This window comes from Nuphar pumila, chromosome 4 (genome assembly GCF_984573655.1).
Source record: "Nuphar pumila chromosome 4, dmNupPumi1.hap1.1, whole genome shotgun sequence".
Lineage (NCBI taxonomy): Eukaryota > Viridiplantae > Streptophyta > Magnoliopsida > Nymphaeales > Nymphaeaceae > Nuphar > Nuphar pumila.
Genome location: NC_143252.1, coordinates 8852402 through 8864585, shown reverse-complemented (window position 1 = coordinate 8864585; position 12184 = coordinate 8852402). Strand labels below are relative to the sequence as shown.

The window sequence follows — 12184 nt, the reverse complement described above, 5'->3', positions numbered from 1 at the left end:
ATAGTCAAGATGCTCACTGATCATGTTTTTGTTGCTAGTTTATCATTTGAGATATTTTTTTTTTCAGTTTTTTTTTGTGTGGATGGATTCTTTTAGAAGACAATAATGCAATCTATTATTATTATTATTATTTTGTCTCCTTTATGCTTAGAGTGGTAGGTTATAATTGTTCATGTATCCATTATGCAAATATCAGGTTTAGTGGCATTAGTATTTGATGTATTTATATTTTGTTATTTGAGATTATTTCGGAACACTTTTTTGAGGGGGGAGTTTTAAAACCTGAATCATTGACGGAGTTGTTTATGCTTCCAAACAAAAAATAGAGTCGACAACTCCTCGCAAACCCGTTTTCCTTGAAATCCAATAGTTGTACTTCTCTCGACTCCTTGCAATTCCCTCCAACACGGTTTTACAAACAAAATGCCAAGCAAACTTAAAAGCCAGTGTTTCCATTTATGGCTCTATATTTGGTAGCTGTTTTCTTGAACATCAACTCTATCCTGCGAATTTCGAGCTAAGATTGTTGGTAAGAACCTGGCTTTCACTACTTTGTCAAACTCGGCTCGAGCTAACTAAGTCACGTTTTAGCTCAATTAAGTATAACTAAACCAACTCATACAGTTTAACACAACCTAAAGACGTTGACTCAACGAGGTTTAGTTAGACGGAGTAGTTGATCATCCAACAACTTTCAAGCTAAGTTTCAACCTCGAACACCGTTGACACCAACCCCACCCCCCAACTGGACTAGCTTTGGAGCCCACAGTGGACCCAGGCGTCAGGACTTGAGGGCATTTTCGACATTGAAGATCCCAAGGCGCGACGAATGAAAAAAAACCTACGAAGCAGCACAGTTGAAAACAACGAGAATTTTCAAGTTCCTAAATCCCAAAAATAAAGATCTCGATATTAATAAACTATGATTTCGGAGGTGCCGTGGCGTTTCTGTTGCGGGGAGTCCTTTTCTTCTTTGAATGAAGCGTCGCAGAGAGAAGAGAGAGATTTCGTCTTCCTCGATCGGAACCGTTCTTCCCAAAAGTAATTAGAAAAGTTCTCTTCTTTTGCTGATCTTCTTTTCTGCTATTTCTTTTTGAGGGTTTTTGGTTTCTGGGGTTTTCTGGTAGATGTCTTCTGAGTGGTTATAGACTCTTTGCAGCTCGGGCAAATTGTTTTTCTTTTATTGGGTCGGAATTAGGTTTTGGAGTTACCCGTTTGGTTCTTTGGGGGTTGCTTATTGAATTAGGGTTTTTTTCGGGGGATAGTGAGATAGGGGGAGTTTTGGGAATCGGGGAGTTGTTTTCGTAGTGATCGTGGTTTTGATGGTCGTGCTTTCGTTTCTCGAGAGAGTGATTTGATTTAGGTTTTTCTTTTGTACAGAATTAGTTGAGTTATTGATGCAGAGAGGAAATTCACGATGGTTGGCATCTGCGTAGTGTCGAAACTGAGTGGGAAATCGTAGAGGAAGAAATAAGGAACTCGGGCGGAGATCTCGTTTGGCTGGTGGTTGATCGGAGGAAGAGGTGTATGCAGAGTGGTTGGGTCTCTGTTGGTGGGATGATGGTTTGTAGTTGGGAATTGGGCGTTGAGGAGGGAGTTTGTTATCTTGGAGGATGTCGTTGATGAGGGATGGGGTGTGTACAAGGCAAGGATGCTCCGGCGGAGGCGGTGGTGGAGGAGCGGGGGAAGGAGAGGAAGCTGTATGTTGCGTCAGGAAGAAGGCCTCAGGTATTGGTAGCCAAGACCGAGAGCTTCGATGCGCAGAACAGGGAGCGGAAGAAGGAGGAAAAGAAGCTTGATGGTGTGGCAGCTCAGGGGGCGACTGTGAAGGAGAGGAGGAGAGCGAGGCCGGACCCGAGGCGGAGCAATCCTCCCAAACACATTCATGGTGAGCAGGTTGCAGCCGGATGGCCACCATGGCTTTCTGCTGTGGCTGGGGAAGCTATCAATGGATGGACTCCTCGCCGGGCTGACACCTTTGAAAAGATTGATAAAGTGAGTGTTTTCAATTCTTTTCCTTCAATTCGGGATCCTGAATTATTTGAATTGTGAGAATTGTTGGTTGCGGTCATCTGGTTAGATCTTATATGGGCATATTCCTTTCTAACTAATCGTACATCTCTTCTTCTAAATGCTGCAATATCACATCTCTGTTAATCAAGGGTTTTTTAAATGGTTAGAGAAATCCTACTTCTCGGTTGTGTAATTGTGTTAGTTCTAATTGGGTATTGTTGCCGCTTGACTTTTGTTTCTGGGGCTATTTCTTGATGCATTTCTTGCAAACCTTACAGATTGGGCAAGGAACATACAGCAACGTTTACAAAGCTCGAGATTGTTTGACTGGAAAGATAGTTGCACTGAAGAAAGTACGGTTTGATAACTTAGAGCTTGAAAGCGTGAAATTTATGGCCAGGGAAATTCTCATCCTGCGGAAGCTGGACCATCCTAATGTAGTGAAGCTAGAGGGTTTAGTCACATCAAGGATGTCCTGTAGTTTGTACCTTGTATTCGAATACATGGAACATGACTTAGCAGGGCTTGCAGCTGCCCCTGGAATCAAGTTTACAGAGCCTCAGGTATCTCCTCGAAGTTCTCCTTTCATTTTTTTTATTTTCACAATGTACACATGTCTTCGTTGGTACATTTCTTCACAATTTTAACAGACTGCATGTATTGCTGAGTGTATTTTGATTTGGCATTTGATTTCATGAGTCTGAAGCAGTTAAATGAAACATACTTTTCTTCCCGCATTCCGAGTCTTTTCCAATCAAGTAGTTGTTTTTTGCAAAATTATCCAGGATTTCCTCTTAATCTTTTACTATATTCTGAAAAAGAGTAACACCTTTATGTCTTTGTATATTTGTTTTCTGCACGACCACACACACACACACACACTTACGTACACAGAGTGTATATCTGTTTTTTTTGCGCACACACACACACACACACAAATAAATAGCAATTGATCATACCTGCACTATCATAAGGATCAGCATTCCAAGGTGCTGTCAGAGGTTGATGATTGAAAATTTGCTGCACCATGTTATAAATAGCTTTCACATGCTTTTTTGTTGCTATCTGTTAGTATCATGGAATCATATGTTTATGCTATCACAAGATTCATTTTTGTATGCATTTGATGAGTTTGGAGAGACTGAGTTTGGTGTATGCATCTTTGCATGCATGTGAGCTCTTTGTTCATCTACAACACAGTGTAGGTACTGTCTATAAGGATGTTGGTTTTTCTCCACCATTTTCTTCTTGATGTGTTGCCTGTCCTTATGTACTCATGTACTGTAATGTCAGCTGGCTCTTTTTTGAGTGGTTCTCAATTTGACAGGTCAAATGCTATATGCATCAACTGTTGTCTGGGCTTGAGCATTGTCACAACAGAGGTGTTCTGCATCGTGACATTAAGGGTTCAAATCTTCTCCTTGACAATGCAGGGGTCCTAAAAATTGCTGATTTTGGATTAGCTCGTTTCTTTGATCCTAACCACAAGCATCCCATGACTAGTCGAGTAGTTACTCTATGGTATCGGCCACCAGAACTTCTTCTAGGAGCAACTGATTATGGAGTGGGTGTTGATCTTTGGAGTGCAGGCTGTATTGTGGCAGAGTTGCTGGCAGGGAGGCCTATTATGCCTGGACGCACAGAGGTAGCTTCTTTGTTCATTAACTTTGGAACCTTACAAATATCATCCCTGCCCTGGTGCATGTTTCTTGCTGTGCTGATAATTTGGGGTCTTCCAAAACTTCTCATGAACCAAGTCTATATTCAATTTATCCCATATTATCCTGAATACATCTGATGATAAACATAAGTTGATCAGCCTTGTGAAGCTTATTGTTGCAAAGAAATCATGAACTGGTGAACTCATTAGTGTATTGTCATCTAGGGCTGTTAAAAGATCCAGTTTGTATCGGGTACCTGACCTGACCCAACCTGAATTCTTGGGTATGAGTCTGGTCAACCGAACCTGACCTGAGAAATATGCGGGCTGGGCTTGGGTCATGATTTTTTTCCGGGTACCTCCCTGCCCCCGAGTATTATATATATTTTTAATAAAAATAAATTTCTAAAATTATTCAGGTCCGGGTTTGGCTTTCTATTTTCGTGAACCGACAAAACCCGAACCTGAACCAGTTATTAGTTATATAGGCGGGTCCAGGTCAACCCTGACCCGATCCATTGACACCCCCATTGTCATCTGCGGGGCAGAACTTATATATGTTGGTTCATAAACTATGTTGTTGCTTAAATTACTCAAAAGTAACAACTTATTTTTACAACTTTAATTTGTATTTATCTATATTTTTATTTTTAGTAGTCTCAACCATCTTGCTGATATCACTATTGCTATATGGTTACACCACTTTCTGTAATTGAGGACCACCTCTTGGATGATTTTATATAGCCATCTTCAGTAACAGATGATGGTTTGTGCTCTTACAACCTAATTGTGTCATTGCTAGGCATAGTATAGTGTCAGTTCTAATAGCACTCATTTTGAACTCTGAAAGAAAAAAAATACTTAAATTCATCAAAGTATTTTTACATTTATGTTTGAAGCTTGATACTGCTATTTAATTTTGTCTATGTAATATAGAAATTATAACCCAGCTTAGTGATTGTCTAACTCGTAACTTTTATAGTTTGGCATCTCTTTCAGCTATAATATGTCTTCTTAACTCTTAAGTTTTATACATCGATTGATTCATTGCTAGTTGGTACTGACAATTTGTTATTTTAAAAGGCTGTCAAACCAAATTTATAGTTTATACACTATTTACCCTTTTCATTTGGCCATCATCAATATTTTGTTTGGCCATGTTGCTTTTTTCAGGTTGAGCAGCTGCACAAAATTTTTAAACTTTGTGGCTCCCCTTCAGAGGAGTACTGGAAGAAGTCAAAGCTACCGCATGCAACCATATTTAAGCCTCAGCAGCCATATAAACGATGCATTGCTGAGACCTTCAAAGATTTTCCACCGTCCTCATTACCACTCATAGAGATGCTTCTTGCAATTGACCCAGCTGAGCGTGACACTGCCACTGTGGCTTTAAATAGTGAGGTAATTGTTTTATTTTGTTGCTTCATGAGTTCATGATTGATCTTGAACAATTTTGTTTTTTTGTTATTTTTGTATAGGTAAAGGCAAACTGAAAAAAAAGGGATAGTAAAAGAAAAGTTGTAGTAAAATCTGACATGCCTAGGGATTGCCTCCAGTGATGAATTTTATTGGGCAGCTTGAGTAACTTGTATGGTACATAGATGTGATTTTTGTAGCATGGATATGTATGTTGGGGCTTTTGAACTGGTAATACTTCAAAATAACAGATGGGTACCTCATAGTCAGAAAATCCATCTTTTGATCAGGCGACAGAACTACATGTCATTTTGAGCAAGAAACTTGAAGTTGTGGATTTTTCTGCAATGAGATGGTTAGCACATTCCATTTATGGATCATCTTACCTTGTTATATGATGGCAATTATATGGCCTCGAAGAATATGCACTTATAAGACGTTCTTTTGGAACACCACATTGAAGACTATTTGATCATATATGGCATTTCGTTTTTTATTTGAAAGAGGTAATACTTGTATGTATGTCCTATTTATCCAAGTAGCCTTCTCTAAGCCATACAAATGTGCGCTGAGCCCCCACAAGGGGTTTGGTTAAGATATGCCAGTATTATTCGATGAGGTGATTTTACAGGAAAGTGTATTTAATTGTCCTGATTTTATTCTATTCAGTGAACAAAATATTCTTTTGAACTCATGTTTTGTGACTTCCTGAAAATGTGATTCATGCAATAAAATATTATGATTTTTTGGTAATATTGGGCTGAAGATACACCTGCCCCTTAAAGAATGTCTGACCTTGTTCTGATGTCCAAGGTCTAATATGATAGGGTAGACTAATATTGGGCATGTGTATATTGCATTTTTTACCTTAAATTATAATTTGACTGATGATGCGACTGTCCTGTCCATATTTTTAGATCTTCTGAATCTTTTTTGCTTTTCTTCAAATATTTCATCATGGTGGTTCTTATAGCAGCTAATTGAGAATGGTGGTTCTGATGATAATCCACCTTCATAATTTTTAGTTTTTCACAACAAAGCCATATGCGTGTGACCCATCAAGTCTGCCACAATATCCTCCAAGCAAGGAAATGGATGCCAAGTTGAGGGATGAAGCAGCTAGAAGGTATTGCTGTAAACCTTTTAATTGCAGCTCACTTGTCTTTGATACCCAGATTCATTTTTGCTTTGACACCAATGCGACTATCTCTGTACTGCATAATTTCTTATTTAGAAACACACTGCACTCTCCCTCCTTGTATTTACACACACTGATGCATGCATTGCTCAGTCCTGCACAATTTGATTAGTCTAGTCAGATTTGTGGTTGGATTTAGATATGGATGACAAAAGCCTTTACTGAACCTGGATATCATACAAAACCGGGTGCGATGTTAGTCTTATATGGAAAGACTTGTGGACCAGATAAACAGCAATCAGTCTGTTGGATATCCCCTGGCATCTAATGAACAGACACACAAAGAGTAGTCACGAGCAACTTTGTATGCTAAGATATTATCACAAGATTCCCGTGAAGCAAACTTTCAAAGCTAAGACCAAGCCAACATTTCCTTTCTGCCATGCAAAGTGTGAAGTGCTTTGGCAATTGACAAAAAGGGGAAGGAGATTTTAGGGGGGGAAACTAAAGGGAAGGGAGACTTTTGGGGAAAACACTGTCACACCCATACATATGTCAGCTGACTTTTTGTTGAGTCTGGTTTCTTTTGAAACACCAAAGTAGTCAGGTATTATTTCTCTCATATGCACACGCACACACCCACACACTCGTGTGACACTGATGTGACACATACTAATTTATAAAACATATTGATTTAACTTTGTAATTCTTCTAAATTGCCTTAGATTAAGGTCTATTTACTTGCAAGTTTTTTAGTTAAAAACAGCCAACCCTTTTAGAATCTGTCGTAGATAACTGAATTCTGCTGGAATCTTTTGGTTACATTCACCTTCTTTCTTTTTCATCTTTTATATAGGAACTTTGTATCGGGGCTGTCAATGGGTTTAGTTCTGGTGACTCAGAGTTGACCGTGTCTGATTGTGTCAGTATTCTCCCACAATTGGACTTGGATTCACATCATTTCTGGGTTTTAGGTACTTACCGCACCTCTGGATGGAGGGTTGAGTGAGGAATTAGTTGGTAAATAGGCATCTTTATGGTGATTCCTAGAAAATAGAAAGGATGGAGTATTTGATTAGTGGATCCCATGCTTTATTAGAGTCCTTGAAATTCTTATTACCACCTAGGGAGATGATAACAAGTATTCCCTAAGGGCACCACATTTAGGGGTGCACAACGAGCTCGACTAAGCTCGGTTCAAAATTGTCCTGCAGATATATGAGCCGAGCTTGAACATAAGACCAGGCTCGACTTATATAAGCGAGCCGATCTTGATCAAGCTACTGAACTCGATTAAGCTCGAAAAGCTCGGTTAGGTAATATGTAAATATTTGTTTGTCGTGTAGTACCAAAAAATGTTTTTGCCTTAATGGGCAGGGTGAACACCTTTTTATCAAAACGTGATGGGTTCGAATCCCACGATTACTAAAGTTTTATTTTTAACAATCCAGTTGTGTAAATCACACCGCCAACTAAAGGTGTTCTATTTTTTACCATCCAGCTGTAAAGTTCATTTATGTATATTTTCTGTGCCCTTTAATTCAAAAAAAGTACAGGCTACCCTGGTGGGCAGGCTTTATATCTAACTTTTTAGAGGTGGCGGGGTCAAATTCCACCTTTTGAAAAATGTAAAACAATAAATTTTTATTTGTAAGTCAGTCAAACTCGGCTCGGCTCGAGCTCGTGGCCGATCCGATCCTAGACATTGTTGCTCAAGCCGAGTTCGAGCAGTGTTATTTCTGCTCGAGCCGAGCTTGAACAGCCCAAGCTCGGCTTGTGTTCCCTCCTAACCACATTTGTCCTTATTTTTGTAAAGAAAGGAAATTTGACTTCATACATTTCCCTTTCCCTAATCACCCAAACACGGAAACTGAGGGAATGAGGGTTCTTGACTTTATTATCCAAATGTAAGTGCGGTGAAATCTGAATATGCATTTCAAACATAAGCTTTCACGTGGTTCATTTTTTTGAAAACGGATCCGTTATTTGTTCTCATACTTGGTAAAGACGGATACAGGTTGGATCTGAACCAGACCCTTATTCAACAACTTCACTGGATTATCTTTATGTGCAATCTGTTTGGGCTTATTGCATCAAGTGTATAAGACAACATATCTTTGAGTTCCGCACTAACTGAAAATGAGGATTAGTATCATAGTCAAATGTACTGGTTTGGGTCTGTCTAATCAGTATGTACCCATTTAATTTGATGATTTTGGTAGGCTTCCAAATCTGATCAGGTAAGCACTTGAGTTTGGTGTTGTGGGCTTTCCAAGTTAAAATTTCGTAGGGAAACCCAGAATACCAGAATCTTGTAATGATACAGGTTCAGTTAGGTTATCTCGATGTACATTTAGATATCTTTTTTTTGAAAGCTGTACATTTAGATATAAATGTGGTGGCTCGTTCCTTCTTCAACCTGAGTTGGAGACAATATTCGATCATACTAGTTCAAAGTCGATTTGGTCATATACTCAGTTACTCATTATAATTGCATATCAACCATGAACATCCCTGATAGTGATTATCTGATGTGTTAAACCCACTGTTGGTTGGACCTTACTTAGGAGGTATCTTAAAGGCATTGATGTTCAGTAAAATTTCTTTTTGAATAGGCTGAGAGCTGATGGAGGAAGGCCTAATGGTGGTGATGGCACAAAGAAAACTCGAACACGAACTACGAGGGCTGCACCTGCTCCAGAAGCAAATGCCGAGCTTCAAACAAACTTGGATGTATGTCAGATGATTATTTGTTCCTTGTTCCTTGTGTTTCTTATAAATTACTTGTTTGATTTGCAGTTTTTGAAAGATCTCTTATTTTACTGAACTTTCTGTTCACGCTCACACACATGCATTATATGGAAGCTGAAATTAGCCTAGTTTGATCCTTCTTTTCTATTTATGCTGCTGTATAATTCATTATACGTGCCATCATTAACAGAGGCGACGCATGATCACTCATGCTAATGCCAAAAGCAAGAGCGAAAAGTTTCCCCCACCTCATCTTGATGGAGCTGTTTTGGGTTCGTGTTATGGTGAGCCTGCTTTTGATCCTCCCGATCCTACATTTTCCTCGACAACGTTCGTGTACCAGAAGCCCTCCGGATTGGCGTGGTCTGGCCCTTTGCTTGATCCTGTTGGCCTTGGACCGCCAAGGCGCAAAAAGCAGAACCATAGTGAGAGCAGAATGGCTCCTCCTCGAACCTCAGTTCGTGCACCAAAACTCGCAGGTGCTGCAGGTGTTTCATTAGAGCTTCGGAAAGGCAAGGGTGGTTCTTGAAACAGAGGGAAGGAAAGCATCTCTGAAACCTCCTAACGATGTGGGTGAGGTTGAGTTTGATGCAGCTTGAAGTTGGTTGCAGACTGACCGGGAAAGTCTCATTTCGGTTAGAGGGATGAATGGTCTTTTCTCATATATTTATTTTGTTTTATTATAATTTCATTCTGTTGTTGGATGGCAGGCCTTATTTAGGCTGGAAGTGGCTTCCATATGTATATTTAGCATTTGTTTTCTTTTCCTTGTGGTAAAAACTATGTAAGTTTTTAATAAATATAATAATTTTTCATTGACGGTGTTATGCTTATTCTAATGGCGTACTTTTCACCCGGATATATTGCTTAATTAGCGCAATTTAGAGTGATGGTATGATCTATACCAATGTTGTCAGTATCGGTGCATATCGGCTGGTTCATATCGTACGGCAGAAAATCGCTTCACTCCTGAATTGGCTATTCTTTAATAAATGTAAAAAATATTAATATTATTTTAATAGTTTTAACACGTGACATGTAATATATTTTTATATATTTTGGTCGATACAGAACGATTCACTTGAGTATCGGTATCGGACCGATACAGCTGAATGGTTGGCCAAACGATTCAGGACTGATACTGACCACATTGGTCTATACTCTATAGCGATTGTTTTCCTCCTTGTTCATCGTATTTCTCATTCTTATTCTCAATCACTATCTGAAGTTGAACCAAACTAGGGCTGTCAACGGGTAGGGTTTGTAGTTTGTACTGTGTGCCAGTTCGACTTCAACCCAACTTACTCGGGTACCGGCTTAAAAATGCTGGCCTGAATATTATTTGGGTTGACCCAAACCCGACTTGAGTAATATGCAGGTCAGGTTTGGGTTATAATTTTTGTTAGATATCTGAATCGACCAGGCTTGTCCTGCGTATTTTATGTATATTTTTTATGAAAATAAGTTTTTTAAATTATTTGGAGCTGGGTTTGGGATTTGATTTTCTTGACCCAACAAAACTCAAACCCCAATTCGGCTACTAGTTACTTGGTCAGATTTGGTTACACCCTGATGGGTCAGATACCTGACTCTTTGAAAGCCCTAAACCAACCTATCAGGGGTGCGTGCCCCAAGAAGGCATAGTGACAAAAGTTAAAAACATCAAAATCTTGGAAGTCAAAAACTTGAGAGAGTTTGAAATTTCTCATAAATCACGCATTTTTTCGGCAAAATCTCGACAATAAAAAATAAATAAAAAATATAAAAAATAATTTCTATAAGAAAATATAAATAAAATACATTTAAAAATAAAAATCTTGCGATAAATATCTGCTAAAATGGAAAATATTGTAATATTTGTCACGGTTTGAAAATCTCGCAAGAAATTGCCGTTTTAAACTTTTGGGCAATTTCTCATGATATTATCGCGAGATTTTTATAAATCTCGCGATATTTGTTACAGAGCCAGAAGGGTATAGAGTAGGGGTGGCAATCGGGTCGGGTTGGCGGGTTGGCGTGTCAGCATACCTCAACCTGAACCCGACCCGTTTATTAAACGGATCGGCTGTGGCAAACACGAACCCGACCCGTTTAATAAACGGATCGGCTGTGGCAAACACGAACCCGACCCGTTTAATAAACGGGTAACCCGACACGACCCGCCAACCCATTTAATAAATGGGTTGGGTCGGGTAAACGGGTTTTCAGGTTCGCGAGTCAGGTTGGCGGGTCGGGTTGACGGATCGGGTTGGCAGGTAGGCAGGTTGGCGGGTTAACGGGTTGACGGGTCGGGCAGACGGGTTGGCGGGTTGGCGGGTTGACCCACCCGCCTAACCCGTTTATTAAACGGGTCAGCCGGGTTGGCGGGTTGGCATACCCCCAACCCGAACCCGACCTGTTTAATAAACGGGTTACACAGGTCGACCCGTTTATTAAACGGGTTGGCTTAAGCCCAACCCGAACCCACCTAAGAGGCGGGTTGGCGGGTCGTGTCAGAAATTGCCACCCCTAGTATAGAGGCATTATCAAACATGCAATGAAGTTGACCCAACCTAATTAATGGTGAAGAATTCTCTGCAGCCACTGCGTTACAAAGATTCAGATGAACCGCTTCTTGCAGTACACTTGAGGTGATATGCATCTCTATTAGTTTCCGACGTTGCTCTTGACATCCCTTCGACTTGATGACTTTACGAGCACCCCATAGCTAGATGAACAGAAACCTCCTGAGCAGAATAACAATTTACTTCAAAAGTAAGCTTGCTTGAGAAAAAAAAAGTCAATCTTATGGGAAATTCATATGGTTATTTTCAAAATTGCAGACAAATGAAATTTGTTGCCAAGCAATAAATTTAAAGTTACTTTTGTGATTCCTTTAATTACTCAATATTTTTTTTTTTGAAAGGCAAGCTGGGTTAGGCAGGCCCCTACCAAATATCTCTTAAGCACCATGTGACAGAGGGATTTGAACTTGAACTTGGGCCTTCAGCTTGGCACATGATACTATTAAAATTATTGTAATACAGTGTGAATAAGACTTCTTAGAAGAAAGATTAATGCAGACTGAAAAAAAAAAAGAAATTATTTCATTCAATGCTTACACAGATATACAAGGGTCATATATATACAAATACATTGAGTCTATCTCCCTGGAGATAAAGACAAGGTTATCGTTACCTAGTGCTTATCTTTATCTCATTCATGAT

The 12184-nt window shown here is 39.6% G+C and overlaps 1 protein-coding gene across 2 annotated transcripts; it reads left to right on the top strand.

Annotated features, from left to right (window-relative positions):
- The first annotated feature begins 930 nt into the window (after positions 1–930).
- LOC149839279 (putative serine/threonine-protein kinase At1g54610) lies at positions 931–9799 on the top strand. Of its 2 annotated transcripts, XM_090002426.1 has the most exons (8): positions 931–1041; positions 1381–1995; positions 2292–2576; positions 3341–3658; positions 4847–5074; positions 6115–6215; positions 8843–8960; positions 9169–9799. In XM_090002426.1, the coding sequence occupies exons 2-8, from the start codon at positions 1630–1632 to the stop codon at positions 9505–9507; spliced, it is 1755 nt and encodes a 584-aa protein (XP_089858552.1). In that variant the 5' UTR covers positions 931–1041; positions 1381–1629; the 3' UTR covers positions 9508–9799. The 2 variants fall into 2 exon arrangements, with proteins under 2 accessions (XP_089858552.1, XP_089858553.1); XM_090002427.1 differs by having other exon boundaries at positions 940–1995.
- Positions 9800–12184: the final 2385 nt, after the last annotated feature.